The 15,778-nt window shown below is 44.0% G+C and overlaps 2 protein-coding genes across 7 annotated transcripts in view; one reads left to right on the top strand and one right to left on the bottom strand.

The window, feature by feature from the left end:
• SGTA (small glutamine rich tetratricopeptide repeat containing alpha) overlaps window positions 1-15,277 on the bottom strand; it is an 87,365-nt gene extending 72,088 nt beyond the window's left edge. For 2 of the 6 annotated variants that reach the window (XM_033956178.1, XM_033956179.1), the window contains exons 1-2: window positions 15,143-15,277; window positions 13,013-13,150 (exon numbers count right to left, since the gene is read on the bottom strand). In XM_033956178.1, coding sequence (XP_033812069.1) covers window positions 13,013-13,109 — 97 coding nt within the window. In that variant the 5' untranslated portion in view covers window positions 13,110-13,150; window positions 15,143-15,277. Of the gene's footprint in view, window positions 1-2,495; window positions 2,664-13,012; window positions 13,151-15,142 lie in introns of those variants that run through there. The other 4 variants (XM_033956176.1, XM_033956177.1, XM_033956180.1 and 1 more) reach the window with 3 other exon arrangements.
• Window positions 15,278-15,345: 68 nt separating this feature from the next.
• Window positions 15,346-15,778, top strand: part of THOP1 (thimet oligopeptidase 1) — a 67,822-nt gene continuing 67,389 nt past the window's right edge. The window contains exon 1 of the mRNA XM_033956173.1: window positions 15,346-15,497. The gene's annotated coding sequence lies outside the window, so the exon portion shown is untranslated. The remainder of the gene's footprint in view (window positions 15,498-15,778) is intronic.

Here is a 15,778-nt window from a genome sequence, read left to right as displayed (position 1 = left end):
AAGAAGCTACAGTTGAAAGCATGATCAACAGTTTTCTTGCTAGTTCATATACAAGACCCTAGCATTCAGAACTACTAGATACATTGCACTAAAACTGGCTTTACATACAGAAAAAGCTTTGTAAAATTATCCTCTATGTCAGTGCTTCTCAAACCTTTTTCTCAGGGCACACCTAGACAGTCAGGTTTGTGGGATTACCAAAATGAATATGTATGAAATAAAGCTGTATACGAGGGGGTGCTGGAAAGTTCTCAGTACAACCAACCAACTTCCTAATTTCCCCACAGACGTACCAGGCCATGATTGCCACGATATGATACAACTCCACCAAAATGGTTTTTGTTTTGATTTATACCAAGAAGCCCCATCTCCCCACCTTCCCCCCAAACCCCAAGAATAATCAAAATATCCAAAGCCAGATGTCAGTACAATATAAACAGTACAAGAAGACAGATACTTCATGGCTCCACACTCCCCCCCTGGAACGGAGAAACCCTCCTCCAATTCCAAATAACTACCTCAGATATTCTTAAAGTGCTGCTATTTATGTGCCAGGAGAGCAGTCAACCTATTTTGAGTACAAATCCCACCCAACCGATCCCTCATTTGCTGCAGTGAAGGCGCCACCAGTTATTTCCAGTGTTGGGCAAGCACCAGCCTAGCAGCCACAAAAGCCAGCGTGAGTAATTTGTCCTGGTCATCGGTAAGGCCCTCAATCTGTACCCCCAGAAGTGCCACCATAGCATCTCTAGACAAAGGGCCTGAACCAGCTTACTAGCATACTGAAAAACCTGCTCCCAATACATACCCAACACCTTACACTCCCACCACATATGGAAGAAAGTGGCCCTTTCCCAACACCGGCGTCAACAAGCGGCGGACTGGGAATGGGAGATCTTCTGAAATAACAAGAGAAAGGTGCCATCCAATCATCAGTTTCACAGCATTCTCCACCAACAAAGGAACATATGAAATATGCTGGATACGATAAGATAGCTTAGCCCACTCCTGCTCAGTAAATACATGCTGTAAATCCTCCTCCCATGCCAACATATATGATGCCTTTGGACAAAGAGCCCGATTCACAAGTTTATACAAACTAGAAATACACCCCCATTTATCTGGCGTACCCATAAGCTCCTCAAATTGAGAGATCTAAAATCCCTGGAACTGACCCCTCCAATGACGTTGCAAATAATCCTTAACCTGTAAATAGGGAAAAAAGTTCCCCAATGGCAAATGGAACTGCTCCTGATGTTCTGGAAACTCCTTAATCCTATCCCCTTCCAAAAATTGCCCAAAACAGCATAAACCCAATCGTGCCCATCTCTCGAAGATACCTCCCCCTCTACCTGGCTGAAAATCCAGGGAATGCATCAACAGAAGAAAAGATACACCCCCCCCCCTTCTGACCCAACAATCTAACCCTTTACTCCCTCCACACTCTCACAGTAAGTTGGGTAAACGGATTCAATAAGGAACCCACCTCTCCCCTCTGTAACCCCACCCAAGGTAGGTATCATAGGGCCCAAATATCTCTACAAATAGGGGAACACCCTGCTCCACGTGCACCCATAATTTGGGAGGATCAACATGCCGCTCCACCAGGGATCGAAGCTTAGCCGCCCTATAGTAGGACTCCAAATTGGGTACCCCAATCCTCCCTCCAATTTACCCTGAAACATAATCACTCGAGTTACCCTCGTTTGCTTACTACCCCAAATAAATTCAAAAAACATTCATGCCATTTCCTAAAACATGCAGAGGGAATATGGAAGGAAGGACCTGAAATAAGTAAAGCAAGCAAGGTAACACCATCATATGGAGAGCCTCCAGTTTCCCCCACCAAGATAGATATAGTTTATACCACCTAGCCAGATCTTTAATAATGAATGCCACCAATGGTATATAATTAGCAGCATATAACTGAGTCCAATCAGCCCACAACTGGATTCCCTAGATATCAAATAGGACCCTTCACCCACCGAAAAGGCAATTGCTGCTATAACCCTGGTATCTCTGTCTCCGGTACTGAGAGATTCAATATTTCCATCTTGGAAAGATTTGCTTTAAAGCCAGAAAGAGCACCATAAGTACCCATCTGCTCTTGTAAGGCCTGCAAAGACTTCACTGATCCCTCAATGATAGCAAGTATGTCGACCACAAAAAGCGACAGCTTATATTCCACGCCACCAACTTCCTATTTTCTGAGTATTATTTTTCCACTGTAGCTGAAGAGTGTGTTATCTTATTTTGTTAAGTGCCAATTTGTAGAAACGAAATTCTATGTTTTGACATTGTTTCAGATCATTGATTGAACCATATCCACATCATTCTTTTCTTGGTTGGGCTGAGAACTAAAAACCTGAATAGCATGATGTGCCTCCAGGAGAGGATCGAGAAACACTGTCCTAGCTGGCCAGTTATCAAGGTATAGCATTCCAGCACAGGCTGTCTCCAAATGAGGGGGAGGCCCTAAAGAATTCTCATTTTACCTGTAGAAGTCCAAATGACTGGCCACTTTATTCATGTGTTTCATCGGAACAGTCTCTGTGTTCTTCTATTGTTTCCTTGACTAGCTCACAAGTTCTACTGTTTCCTTGATTGCTCACAAGTGCTTTTTGCTGCAGTGGGCTATAGCTTGTTATTTTGCCCCCTCTTTTTTGTCTTTGTAATCTAATCCTTGTCAAAACATAAAATGTTGGTAATTAAAGTGGGATTAAAATCAATAATAAATTAGGTTTAAAACAGAAAACAAAATAGCCTCCAACCCAACTCCAGAATAATGTAAACTCAAACCCCACTACATCTAAAACATCTGGCTCAGAAAATCCAACCTCTTCCACATTTGAGCACAAAATGATAAGCATTTGCCAGTCATGAGCTTCAAAATAAGATCCAGTGAACCCTCAATTTAAGAGTCCAGGTTTAACAGACAAATTGCTGGTAACTGTGTGCATATTATAACAGTGCTAACACTGAATTTTGAAATATTGGCCATGACTGTTGAATAACCCGACACAGCAGAATTCCAAAAGTTAAAAAAAAACCCAAACAATTTAAATGTACTTTATATATATATGTAATTTTATATATTATATATATATATATATATATAAATTTTTTCTTAATACATGATATGTAATGTTCTCACTGATGGCTAAAGTTGTGGATTTTAATATGAAAATAGACAATTCCTCCCCCCAATCGAAAGATTAGGTTCTTACCTGGATAATCTTCTTTCTGTTAATCTTCACAGGAGTCCTTACATTAAGTAATCAATCCCCAGCCGCAAACCAGCTTTGCAGAAGTGCATCACTCACAGTTTTCCATACTTCCCTTATTCCCAGTGCAGCGCCCCCTTCAGTTCATTCCAAAGCAATCGATCTCCACTGGAATAGAATACAAAGAAGAAAAGATATGGAGAACTTCCTTGCAGTCATCATACATATCTGTTCTGCTCTGCAACTTATAAAAAGAACAATGATTAACAAGCATTTATAACATAGCAGCAATAGTGAACCAACCTGCTGTGTGCAAGAAGCACTAATCCAATCCTTAGGTTTATATATTGGGTCATCTCTTGTAACCAGGAGCTTGACTCGGTTTAAAAATGAGTTTTGATGAAAGGGTCAGAGCAAATGAGAGAGAAACTAAGTAATCAAACATGACATAGTTCTAAATCTTCTAGCCTCTATTTGAATAGTCAGCAATGGAGCAAGAAGCACAAGTCACTTACTTATACAGGATTTCTTTATGCTTAGTCATCTTGACTGACAAGAGAAGAAAGTCAGTTCTGAAATTTAGAAATATCTGATACAGAAAGCAGGTGAATCAGGAATATACTAAGGGTGGGTGATATGGACTCCTGTGAAGATTAAGAGAAATAAAATTATCCAGGTAAGAACCTAATCTTTTGTTCTATCTACACAGGAGTCTGTACTTTAGGTGACATACCAAAGCAATGGCCGACGCCTAGGGTGAGACAGAGGAGCCTGCCCGCAAGATCGAGGACCCACAAGCAGCATCCTCCCGAACTGCCACGTCCACTCTATAAAACCTTGTAAAAGGTATGGATAGAAGACCAAGTAGCTGCTCTACAAATCTCTATGGGAGGAACTGCCCGAGACTCTGCACATGAAGATGCAACACTCCTGGTCAAATGCACCTTAAGACAAATCAGCAGCTTCTTGCCAGATATGATGTATGCTGACAAAATGCCCATGCAAATCCATCTGACTATAGTGGCCTTGGATGCTAGTCTGCCCCAGCTGGTTAGCATAAACAAATGGTCTAAAACACTAAATTTATTGGTCTTTTCCAAGTGGTAAAATAAAACTCTTCGCACATCCAGTTTCTGTAAAACCCTATCCTGCTTACCTGAGCCCAAAGGAGTTTAAGTAGCCCACGCGGGAACACTCCCACAAGATACACACCCTTCCATATTTGGGATAGGTACACAATGTAGTTCTGGATCTGGGGAGTCCGGGTTAGGTACACGATATAGTTCTGAGTCTAGGGAGAATACAAAATATGAGCATAATGCTAATAGTGTCCAAGTAGCTCAAACGAGACGTAATAAAAACACATGGAGGGCTATGTACGTTAATGCACACAGTTTGGGAAACAAGATCCTGGAACTGGAAACAGAAATAAGGAATGCCGACCTGGATGTGGTTGCAATATCTGAGACCTGGCTCACGGACTCCCATGGGTGGGACATGGTCATACCAGGTTACAACTTGCTTCGCCGGGACAGGGAGGGCAGAATGGGAGGAGGTGTAGCATTATATACAAAAGATGACATTAAGGTCACAAGAATCGCAGACGTCCAGTACACTGGGGAATCTCTTTGGGTTAATTTGGCCAGAGGGAAGGACAAATGCCTGTATCTTGGCGTAATTTACAGACCCCCAAAACAACAGGATGACCTAGATATGGATTTAATTGGAGATATAGAGAATATCACCTTGCGTGGGGACACAGTATTGTTAGGTGACTTCAACATGCCTGATGTGGATTGGGACACACTTACCGCTGCTTCCGGCAGCAGTAGGAGGCTATTGAACTCTTTGAGGGGAGCACGTCTCAGGCAACTGGTGTTGGACCCAACAAGGGATCAGGCAATACTGGACCTGTTACTTACCAATGGGGAAAGTGTCACAGAAGTCTTGGTGGGAAACACACTTGCCTCCAGCGACCACAACATGATATGGTTCAATCTTAGGAAAGGCTTCACTAAATCCACCACACTGACCAAAGTCCTCAAATTCAAGGACACAAACTTCCAAAACATGAGCGAATTTGTTCACCAGGTGCTACAAAGTCAAGCAGAAACCGATAGCGTAGAAGAAATGTGGTCGACTCTGAAAGCCACCATACAGGAAGTGACCACAGCCGCTATGTTAAATTAGTAAGTAAACGGCGTAGGAACAATAAGCCGCAGTGGTTCACTGCGGAGATCTCAGACCTCATCAAGGAGAAGAAAAAAGCATTCATCTCTTACAAACAATCAGGGAAACAAGACTCTAGAGCAGGGTACCTGACCAAGTCAAAAGCCGTCAAAACTGCAGTCAGGGAGGCTAAATTCCACATGGAGGAGTCTCTAGCAAAGAACATCCAGAAGGGCAATAAATCATTCTTCAGATACATCAGTGACAGAAGTAAAAACTCGGGAGGGATAGTACGTCTTAGGAAACCAGACGGAAAATATGTGGAAAAGGACTCAGAAAAGGCACAACTATTAAATGAATATTTCTGCTCAGTCTTCACCTGAGAAGCGCCGGGGCAAGGCCCTCAGCTACAGACAAGGGTTAACTCGGCTGACCCATTTAGTAATTTCAAATTTACACCCAGCAGTGTCTACGGTGAACTGTCAAGGCTCAAGGTTAACAAGGCTATGGGGCCTGACAACCTACACCCCAGGGTGCTCAGGGAGTTGAGTGATGTCTTGGCGGAACCGCTGTCCGTGCTCTTCAACCTCTCCCTTAGTACAGGCAGCGTCCCGTTGGACTGGAGGACGGCTAACGTCATTCCACTCCACAAGAAAGGCTCAAAAATAGAGGCAGCAAACTACAGACCGGTGAGTCTCACATCAATAGTGAGCAAACTAATGGAAACCCTAATCAAACACCAATTAGACACGATCCTTAATGAGGAGAATCTACGGGATCCCCGTCAACATGGATTTACTAAGGGGAGATCCTGCCAATCCAACCTGATCAGCTTCTTTGACTGGGTGACGAGGAAGCTAGATGTTGGGGAGTCCCTGGACATCATATACCTGGACTTTAATAAAGCATTCGATAGCGTACCACACCGCAGGTTGCTAAGCAAGATGAGTTCTATAGGGTTGGGTGAGACATTGACAAAATGGGTTGGGAACTGGTTGGAGGTAGGCTTCAAAGGGTAATGGTGAACGGCACCCCCTCTGAAATGACGGAGGTGATCAGTGGAGTGCCCCAAGGCTCGGTCTTGGGCCCGATCCTATTCAACATCTTCATAAGTGACTTGGCAGAAGGGCTCCGAGGTAAAATAACATTATTCGCCGATGACACCAAGCTAAGCAATGTAGTGGGCAAAAGCACAACGGACAAAAACTCAATGCCCGACAACATGATGCACGATCTACTCCTACTGGAGCGCTGGTCTAGGACCTGACAACTCAGTTTCAATGCCAAAAAATGCAAAGTTATGCACCTGGGTAGCCAAAATCCATGCAGGACTTATACCCTTAATGGTGAGATCCTAAAGAACGGTAGCAGAGCGAGACTTAGGGGTGATCGTCAGTGAGGACATGAAGGCTGCCAATCAAGTGGAGAAAGCTTCATCCAAGGCAAGACAAATCATGGGTTGCATACGCAGGGGTTTCGTCAGCCGTAAGCCGGAGGTCATTATGCCATTGTATAGATCCATGGTGAGGCCCCACCTGGAATACTGTGTGCAATTCTGGAGGCCGCATTATTGCAAGGATGTGCTGAGGATGGAGTCGGTCCAGAGAATGGCCACCCGGATGGTCTCGGGACTCAAGAATCTCCCGTACGAGGAACGGTTAGAAAAATTACAGCTATACTCGGTCGAGGAGCGCAGAGAGAGGGGAGACATGATCGAGACGTTCAAATATCTCACGGGCCGCATCGAGGCAGAGGAAGATGTCTTCTTTTTCGGGGGTCCCTCGGCAACAAGAGGGCATCCATGGAAAATCAGGGGCAGGAAACTGTGAGGTGACACCAGGAAGTTCTTTTTACTGAAAGTGTAGTTGATCGCTGGAATAGTCTTCCACTTCAGGTGATTGAGGCCAGGTGCATGCCTGATTTTAAGGCCAAATGGGATCGACACGTGGGATCTGTTCACAAGGTAAAGGTAGGGGAGGGTCATTGGGGTGGGCAGACTGGATGGGCCGTGGCCCTTATCTGCCGTCTATTTCTATGTTTCTATGGGTTGAAAATCAGGCAGACAAACCTATTGGTTGATATGGAAATCTAATACAACATTTGGCAGGAAGGAAGGAACAATAGAGAGAGCTACTCCAGCCTCCATGATCCTAAGGAAGGGCTCTTTGCAGGAGAGAGCTTGCAATTCTGATATTTGTCTTGCCGAGATGATTGCCACCAGGAATACCATCTTCACTGTGAGATCCAAGGTGGAAGCCTCCCACAGAGGCTCATACAGAGGCTTAGAGATATCTTTTAGAATGATGTTAAGATTCCAGGATGGAAAAGGTCAGCATAGTGGAAGCTGTAACTGGAGTGCACCTCTTAGGAATCTGGTCACATCTGGATGAGCTGCCAGCAAAAGTTTACCTCTTTGTGCCTTGAAGCAGGAGAGGCTTGCCACTTGAATCTTGAGGATTGCCACTGCAAAATCTTTTCCCAGACCAGCCTGCAGAAAGGCAAGGATGACTGGAATGAGAGCCTGGTGTGGCTCCACATGATTTCTTTCACACCAATGTTGAAAAGCTTTTCCAAGTCGTGACATAGGCTGCCTTTGTGGAAGGTTTTTTAGCCCAGAGTAGAATAGCAATAACTACATCCAAATAACCCTTGAAAAATAGGGCCATGGACTAAAAAGCCATGCTGTAAGACCAAAGTGCTCTGGATTCTCCATGGGAACTGGACCCTGACTGAGAAGCCCTGGATGAACTAGGGGCTTGAGATCTCTTATTTATTTATTTTGATTTATATCCCATCCTCCCAGAAAGCTAAGGACAGATTACAAGTTAACATATACAGTTGCAAACAATCAGTGGAGGAACATAGGAGGAGACACATAGGAGGAGACACGGTTAATATATAGAGGAGCAGAGCAATACAGGCATGACAATTAGGCAGCGTACAATTGAACGATCATCATGCTGGGATACATGCTTAAGGTCTCATGGTCACATCCAGATAAGTGGATGCACGGAAGGGTAGATCTCTAGTCCTTTTGAAGACACAATAGGTCCGCATACCACAGTTGGCAAGGCCAGTCCAGGATAACTATAATCACAAGTCCTGGATGAGCCTGCGGATGACCCAACCCATTAAGGGCCAAGGCGGAAAGACATAAAGGAGTCCCTTGTTGGGCCAAAGCTGAACTAACGCATCCAACCCTATGCTTCCCGGCTTTTCTATTCGACTGAAGAAACGCTTCATTTTTAGTTTTTGGAAGAAGCCATCAAATCCAGTACTGGTCTGTCCCAGCGATGCACAATGAGTTTGAACGCTCATTGGGAGAGAGACAATTCCCCTGGGTCTAGAGACTGCCAGCTGAGAAAGTCAGCCTAAATGTTTTCCACTCCGTTTACGTGAGCTGCGGAGAAGGCTTGTAAATGGGTTTCTGCCCACTGGAACAGTATCTGAGCCTTGAGGCATAAGGGATCACTTCTGGTGCCTTCTTGTCTTTTCACATACGCTACTGCTGTGGCTGGAGAACACTCTTACTGCTTTTCCCTCCAGGACTGTTTCCAGAGTTCTCAACATTAGCTGAATGGCTCGGAGCTCTAGACGGTTTAAGTTATGACCCCTTCTGATGGTGAGTTCACTGGCTCTGAACTGAGTGGTCCCTGCAGTATGTTCCCCAGCCGAACAGGTTGGCATCCATCATGAAAGTCACCCATGACGTGATTCGTAGAGGCATTCCCTTTGACAAGAAGTGTCCCTGGAACCACCAGTGTAAGCTGTTCTTCGCAGACCCTGTCTAGGGAAGCTGCATATGAAGAGAATGATGCTGATGAGACCATCGAGATAAAAGAGCTTCCTGGAGAAGCTGCATATGCATCCTGGTCCAGGGAATAACCTCCAGGGAGGCTACCATCGAGCCCTGCACCTGAAGGGAATGCCAAAAGCTCTAAATTTGTTTCCTGAGTTTCTGTTTGCGTAGCTCAGAAAGAAAGATGCAGCCATTTTCTGTGTTGAAGCACATCCCCAGAAATTCCAAACTCTGGGTCAGTTTTAGATGGCTCTTCTTGAAGTTGATTATCCGGCCCAACCACTGTAGCAGGTCCACCACTTGTCACACTCCAGCTTGGATGGAGCTCTGATCAACCAATCATCCAGATAGGAGTGTACCTGGATCCCCATTCTTTGAAGATGAGAAGCAACTACCACCATTACCTTGTTGAAAGTGTAGGGAACTGTTGCCACTTGAACGAGAGAGCCACAAACTGGAAATGTTCCTGAAGTACAAGAAACCTCAGATATTTTGTGTGGTCTGTAAAAATAGGGATATGCACTCATTTCATGGGACAACGTATTTGGGTCTATCTCGATGTTAATAAAGAGACACACGAAAGGAGAAAACAATTTTTGCTTATGAGGCAAGAAGCAAAAGGTTTAGGGGCTACTTTTCAATTGGCGTACCCATGTAAATGCCTTATTAAACATTTAGGGACAAAATATACCTTCTTTGTTCCTGAACACCTAAGGAGCTTTCTAGACATGAAAAAGATCATCAAAGAATAGTGGATAATATTGCATATGAGAGGAATTGTTTCACGTTAAAGCTATTTCTTGATTATTTTTATTTCTTTTTGATATTATAAGTCCTAAAACAGGCCCCTCCCCCTTCTCTTGACTTTATATTGGGGTCTAAGAAGAACTTTATTACTGTCTTATGTTAAAAGTACCTGCTTGCTTGTTTGCAAATTTTTCTGTTCAAGTTTCCTGCACAAGTTTATTGCTTGGTATGAATTTCATTTCATATAAATAAATAAATAAAATAGGGATATGCAGGTATGCCTCCGTCAGATCTAGAGATGAGAGAAACTTTCCTGCAGCCACCTCTGCAATGACCAAATGGGCTGTTTCCATGAGGAAATGCAGGATCCTTACAGATGCACTGACGGCCTTGAGATCCAAAATCAGCTTCCAGTCTTCTGTGCCTTTCTTGGGCACAATGAAGTATATAGAGTATCTGCCAGAGCCCAATTGTTCTTCAGGTACCGGTTCTATGGCTTGAATATCCAAGTCTCTGAACTGTCGCTTGGACCTTGGCTTCTTTTTACTGACGTCCAGCTGGAAAATCTAGAAACAAATCTGCTGGAGGACAATAAAACTCAATCCTGTGGTCTTCTCGGATGAAGTTTAACACCTACTGAGCGGAAGCTCAGCTATCAGCCTGGTGTCATTGGGACTTTTTGGAGGTCGAGTTGACACGGGACCCTGATGGTTGCTGATGTCTGGAATTGCTAAATCGTTGCTTGTAGCCCTGGAAAGAGTGGAGGAACTTGCATTATATTGGCGAGAACGGCAAGAGAAACAAAAATTACCTCTACTCCCTCCAGAGGGGTGGTGAGGTCTGCCCTCTGGCAGAGACTTAGGATGGCAATCTGCCACATTGGCCATAAGGTCGTCTAGGCCTTTATCGAACAGCATTTGCCCCTTGAAGAGCAGTCTGCTTAAAGTTGCCTTGGAGGCAGAATCGCCCATGCACTGTCTGATCCAGAGCATCCTGCGGACCAAGACCGCATATGCCGAAACCTTACTCATGACCCTGATAATACCAGCAGGGCACCCATAACATAATGATCAACCCCTTCCAGCACTAGCTGGGGGCACACATCCTCCTCCTCAGAGGGGCTTCATCTCAGTCTGGTATGACAGGCCTATACTGCAAAGGATGCTGCTACTGCTTTGATTCCCAAAGCCAGCGCTTCAAACTGTCTCTTTATAACCAGGTCCACTTTGCAATCTTGAGAATCCTTTAAAATCACTCTTCCCTCACTCGGGTGAGCCTTGCATTTGGTGACCTGAGTTAACACAGAATCCACTTTTGGCTGATTAAACAGCTGCTGGAACTCTGGCATCATCAATTAGAGCATGAACATAGCCTTTGCCACTCTGAGGGAGCCCTCTGCCATCTCTGCTCAGTAACTAAAACCAGTGATGTCGGAAAAAAAGCATGTCTGAGCATTGGAGCCGCTCATGACCGTGAACTGGGAAGTGGAAGACAGCGCCTCTAGCTTCAGTTCCTTGATCACATAAAATGGTGAACAGAAACTGACTTGAACAGCTGGTGTACCAATGGGCCCTCACCCTGGTCAAGTGCTAGAAACACATCTTGACTGCCGGACCCTAACAGGGAACCGGAGTCCTCCAGGAGAGCCTCCAAGCCCTGGGACAATAAAGGCATGGAGTCTGATCTCCAATCCTGCCAGTCCAGCTATGAGTGGCCGTTGAAACTTGGGGCCGGTTTGTTCTTCGATGGAAATGGAACAGAAACTGGAGACGCTCCCTGGACTAATGGTGACACGCTTTCCAGCTGGGCAATAAGTCCCAGGCCCTTTATAAAAACTCTCCACATGAGATTTACAAATTTTGGAGGACCTTGAACAGGGTTTTTGTTTGTTCCACAGATTCCACGTGTCTACGCTTCATGCCTTTGCTGAATTCAGAATCCAAACGGGACTTTTTCCCCCCATTTCCTGGACCCATAGTGGTTCCCCAGTCCTGGAGAACACGGGTGGGGCTAAGTTCAAGGCTCCCATCCCCTCTCGCATACGCCTTGGCTCATGGTACATGGATGCTTCTTCAACAGCCATCCAGCTCAAATTTGGCATGAAATGGTGTCTAAACACTTCAAGAAGTCCATCCCTGTAGGTTTTAGTTAAAATTGAGGCAGATAGAGGCTTCAGTAAAAAAGATAGTTTAAAATCCAAGTTAGCCGCTGCCAGAAAACTTTTGCCAAAAACGGCCCATGGGGACTTTTTAGAAAAACAAAAAACACTGAAATAAGGGTTTTGGAGGTGGGGGACCTGAACCCTGACCCCAGAAACCCTCAAAAATGAAACTTTTTGACACCCCCGCCTTCCCCAATTTTCACATAGGAAATAATGGGGCTGTACTTACAGTTCTGTAAAGGTGCCTTTCTGGCAGCTTTCCCTGAAATCTGTGAACATGAAAAGGGCTTTCTGCCTCAGAACTTCAATGAAATGGCTCCAAACCAGGAAATTTTTGAACTGCCAGTTGGACCAACCTCGACCAAGACCTCTACCCCCACAGAACCTTAGAATGCAATGGGGGGGGGGGCAAACATACAGCCGGCTCTTTGATACCTTAAGGATTCTTACACAGGGAGCCCACAACCTGCGCTCAAACCTCTGAAAAATTCAGAAGGTGAGCTGGCTTCCAGGAGAACAGACCCCAAGACCTGAAATGGAACACGGCAAGCTGGCTCCACAGGTCCACCTGAGGGCTTGCCCTGCGAACTGCAGTTCAGTTCTGTGGAACATGCATCCTTTCCCAGGCAAAAAAAACCCCAATTACGGAGTCAAAAGGCACTGAAGCCTCAAAAACGATACAGAGCAGATCAGAAACACCTCTTCACAGTTCACTTGCAGAAGGAAAAACTGAAGTAGACACTACATTCCACTGGGAAGGAGGGAGGTTCAGAAAGCTGTGAGTGACACATTTCTGCAAAGCCGATTTGCGGTTGGGGATTGATCATCTAATGTACGGACTCCTGTGTAGATGTAACAGAATAATATGTTAATTCAAGGATTGGCTGTATTTCACTTATGGAGGCTACTTACCTTCCAAACTCTCCTGAGCATCAGGGGACAGACCACCATGGCGTAACTGATCATGTAAAAACTGGATGATAGAATATGCCAGATATTTATTCTCCATCCTGTCTGCGCACCTCTACAGCCTTCAACCCCAGCAAGGCACTGAATTGAATTACAAAACAGCAGCACAAGGGTCATCCTACTAATGATTACAACAAATAAACTCTCACTTACATATAAAAAGAGTAACAAGAGAGTTCTGAGCATATTTAAGGTAATTTTATAACAGGGTGCCTAGGTAGGAAAGGCATTGTGTAGTAACCACAATGAATATACATGTATGCCTTTGTATAGCACCTTGGAAAGCTCCTGCACAAAGGTACACCTTCTCTGAGGCTGAAGTAACCTGTGCATATATGAGCTGGCAGGTATCAGCACTTGTGCATGAAATTTATAAAATCCATGTATAAATGCCCATTCTATCCCAAGATATGCTACAAGAATCTCTCACTAAAACAGGCACTGGGTGTTGTGATTGCCTATTTCAATGAATGTATACCCCAGGCAATTTTAAAAGCATCTACACAAATATACCATTAAGTGTGTTCCTACAGAAGCAATATCCTGGTTGGCACTAGTTATCAACTGTAATGCCAAACAGGATATCACCTCTGTGAGAAAACACTTCAAAAAACCCAGAACACTGCATCAATGATTTTATGCAATGCCAAACAGGATATCACCTCTGTGAGAAAACACTTCAAAAAACCCAGAACTTTGCATCAATGATTTTATGGTGAGAATACTAAAAGGAAATTTTAAAACAATCCAGGAACATAAGACCCAGAGACACAGTGACAAATTTTTCCCTGTCCCTGCAGTAACTCATTTTCCTGTCCCAGCGAGTTCTTTTCCTGTCCCTGCCCCATTCCTGCAAGTTCTGTCCTCATCTGCACAAGCCTCAAACACTTTATAATCATAAATGTTTTGAGGCTTGTGCGTTAATGCAGAGTTTACAGGAATGGGGCAGGGACAGCAACAAAACTCGCGGGGCCGGACAGAGAACTTGAGTTCCTGTGAGGACAGGGAAAAATTTGTCCCCATGTCATTTTCTAATAAGACCTTTGAAATAAAAAATGATAAAATATTTTGATACCCACCAAACAGGACTCAACAAGGACCTTAGTTTCCTATTACATTACAGGCCATGAATTTTAACTGCCCATGTATCTCTCTCATCCTACCTCTTGTTTTTCACCTCACTCAACTCCCCTGTTCCTGTGAGACTATGGCTGAAATGTTTTGATGTTTAATTTACATATACTGGCAGTTGTCAGCATTTGCTTATTTCTGCTTCAAAATCAATAATATAACAAAAGTGTTCTGTTTTTAGAATTAGGGAGAAACTGTTCTTTGCCTTGACCACAACTGCTGTTGTTTAATCCCAATGACTTCTTAGAATGGCATAGAAATATGAACAAAAAACAGTGTAGTTTAGGAGGGTTGTTTTTTTTATATTCCACCCTTGATTTACAGATGAATACTAAAAGCAGACACACAATAAGGCAAAGAACTCAAATAAACAATACAGCTTCCCAGAATTAATGAGTTAGTTTACGTTGCTTAAAACTTCATGGCAAGTTCAACCGCTCCTAAAATTCAATGCAACCAACACAGAAAAAAGAGAAGCAGAACATGGCAGGAGATGAAGGCTTTAAGATCCATCTAATCTTCCTCTTTCCACAAAGCATAGCACCCCGTCTATCTGCTCTATTTTGCAACTGTGTTTAGTCATTCTTTTGGGAATTCCTTGGAATAGTCACTCCCTACATCCACCACCACCCTTTCTATAAGGAAATAGTTCTATATAATGCGCTTCATACTCTTTGTATCTTTTTTTTATGTAAAAATGCGTTCTTTAACGTTTGTTCTTTTATTATACACTTGACAGACTTCAGTGTACCTCCACCATATTTCCCCCACTCTCTGTGTAGTGAGAAGCATCCGGTACCAGGCAGCATAGGGAATGGGGGAAGGGATGAGTAACCTCTCTGACTCAGACAGCAAGGCAAGTATAAACCATGAAGAACACCTCACAGTACAAGGAATTGCATGACACCTCTGTATTCTGTAATATACGAGGAAAAACCTTACCTATAAAACGCGGCACTAACTATAGAACAAAACCTCCACAAGCACGCCGCTACTACGGCGCATGCCTAGACAACAGAGACCGGAAGACTCGTCAATGAATTCGAAGGAAGTGACGCCATTGCGGTGCCAGCTGGTCGCATTCTATTCTGACTAGGATAGGCTAGAATCCACAACCAATGTAAATCAAGCACCCGCCCAGCAGCTTACATCCACGTTATTATCCCGGTTTACTTTCTCCAGATCGTGGCCTATATTCTTGAAGAAGGGGTTAAGCTGCTTATTACAATTTTTGTTTAAGTACAGGAGCACGTGTGAGTTAACTGGTTTGTTAGTAGAGTAGACACGGTGTCATCAGGTAAGAAACACTTTTTCTTCCTTGATTAAAAGTTTTTGTCTATTGACTTATTCTAGCGAGAAGTGGAGGTAGGGGGGGATTCTGGAGCATAGGAACCGACTTTTCAAAAATGATTGGGGGTGTTTAATTTACCACAGATTATTAAGTTACATAAAGGAAATTAAGCATGGTATGTTGTAAACATAACTTGCTAGACTGGCCTTAAATTAAAAGCACAGCAGGTGGTGCCATACACAGGGAGGACCTGTGAGTAAAAGAAATGCTAAGTATAGCACTGCAAG

The sequence above is a fragment of the Geotrypetes seraphini genome, chromosome 8 (assembly GCF_902459505.1).
Source record: "Geotrypetes seraphini chromosome 8, aGeoSer1.1, whole genome shotgun sequence".
In the NCBI taxonomy this organism is placed as follows: Eukaryota; Metazoa; Chordata; class Amphibia; order Gymnophiona; family Dermophiidae; genus Geotrypetes; species Geotrypetes seraphini.
The sequence above is the reverse complement of the archived record's forward strand: the minus strand, read 5'-3'. Positions and strand labels throughout refer to the sequence as shown.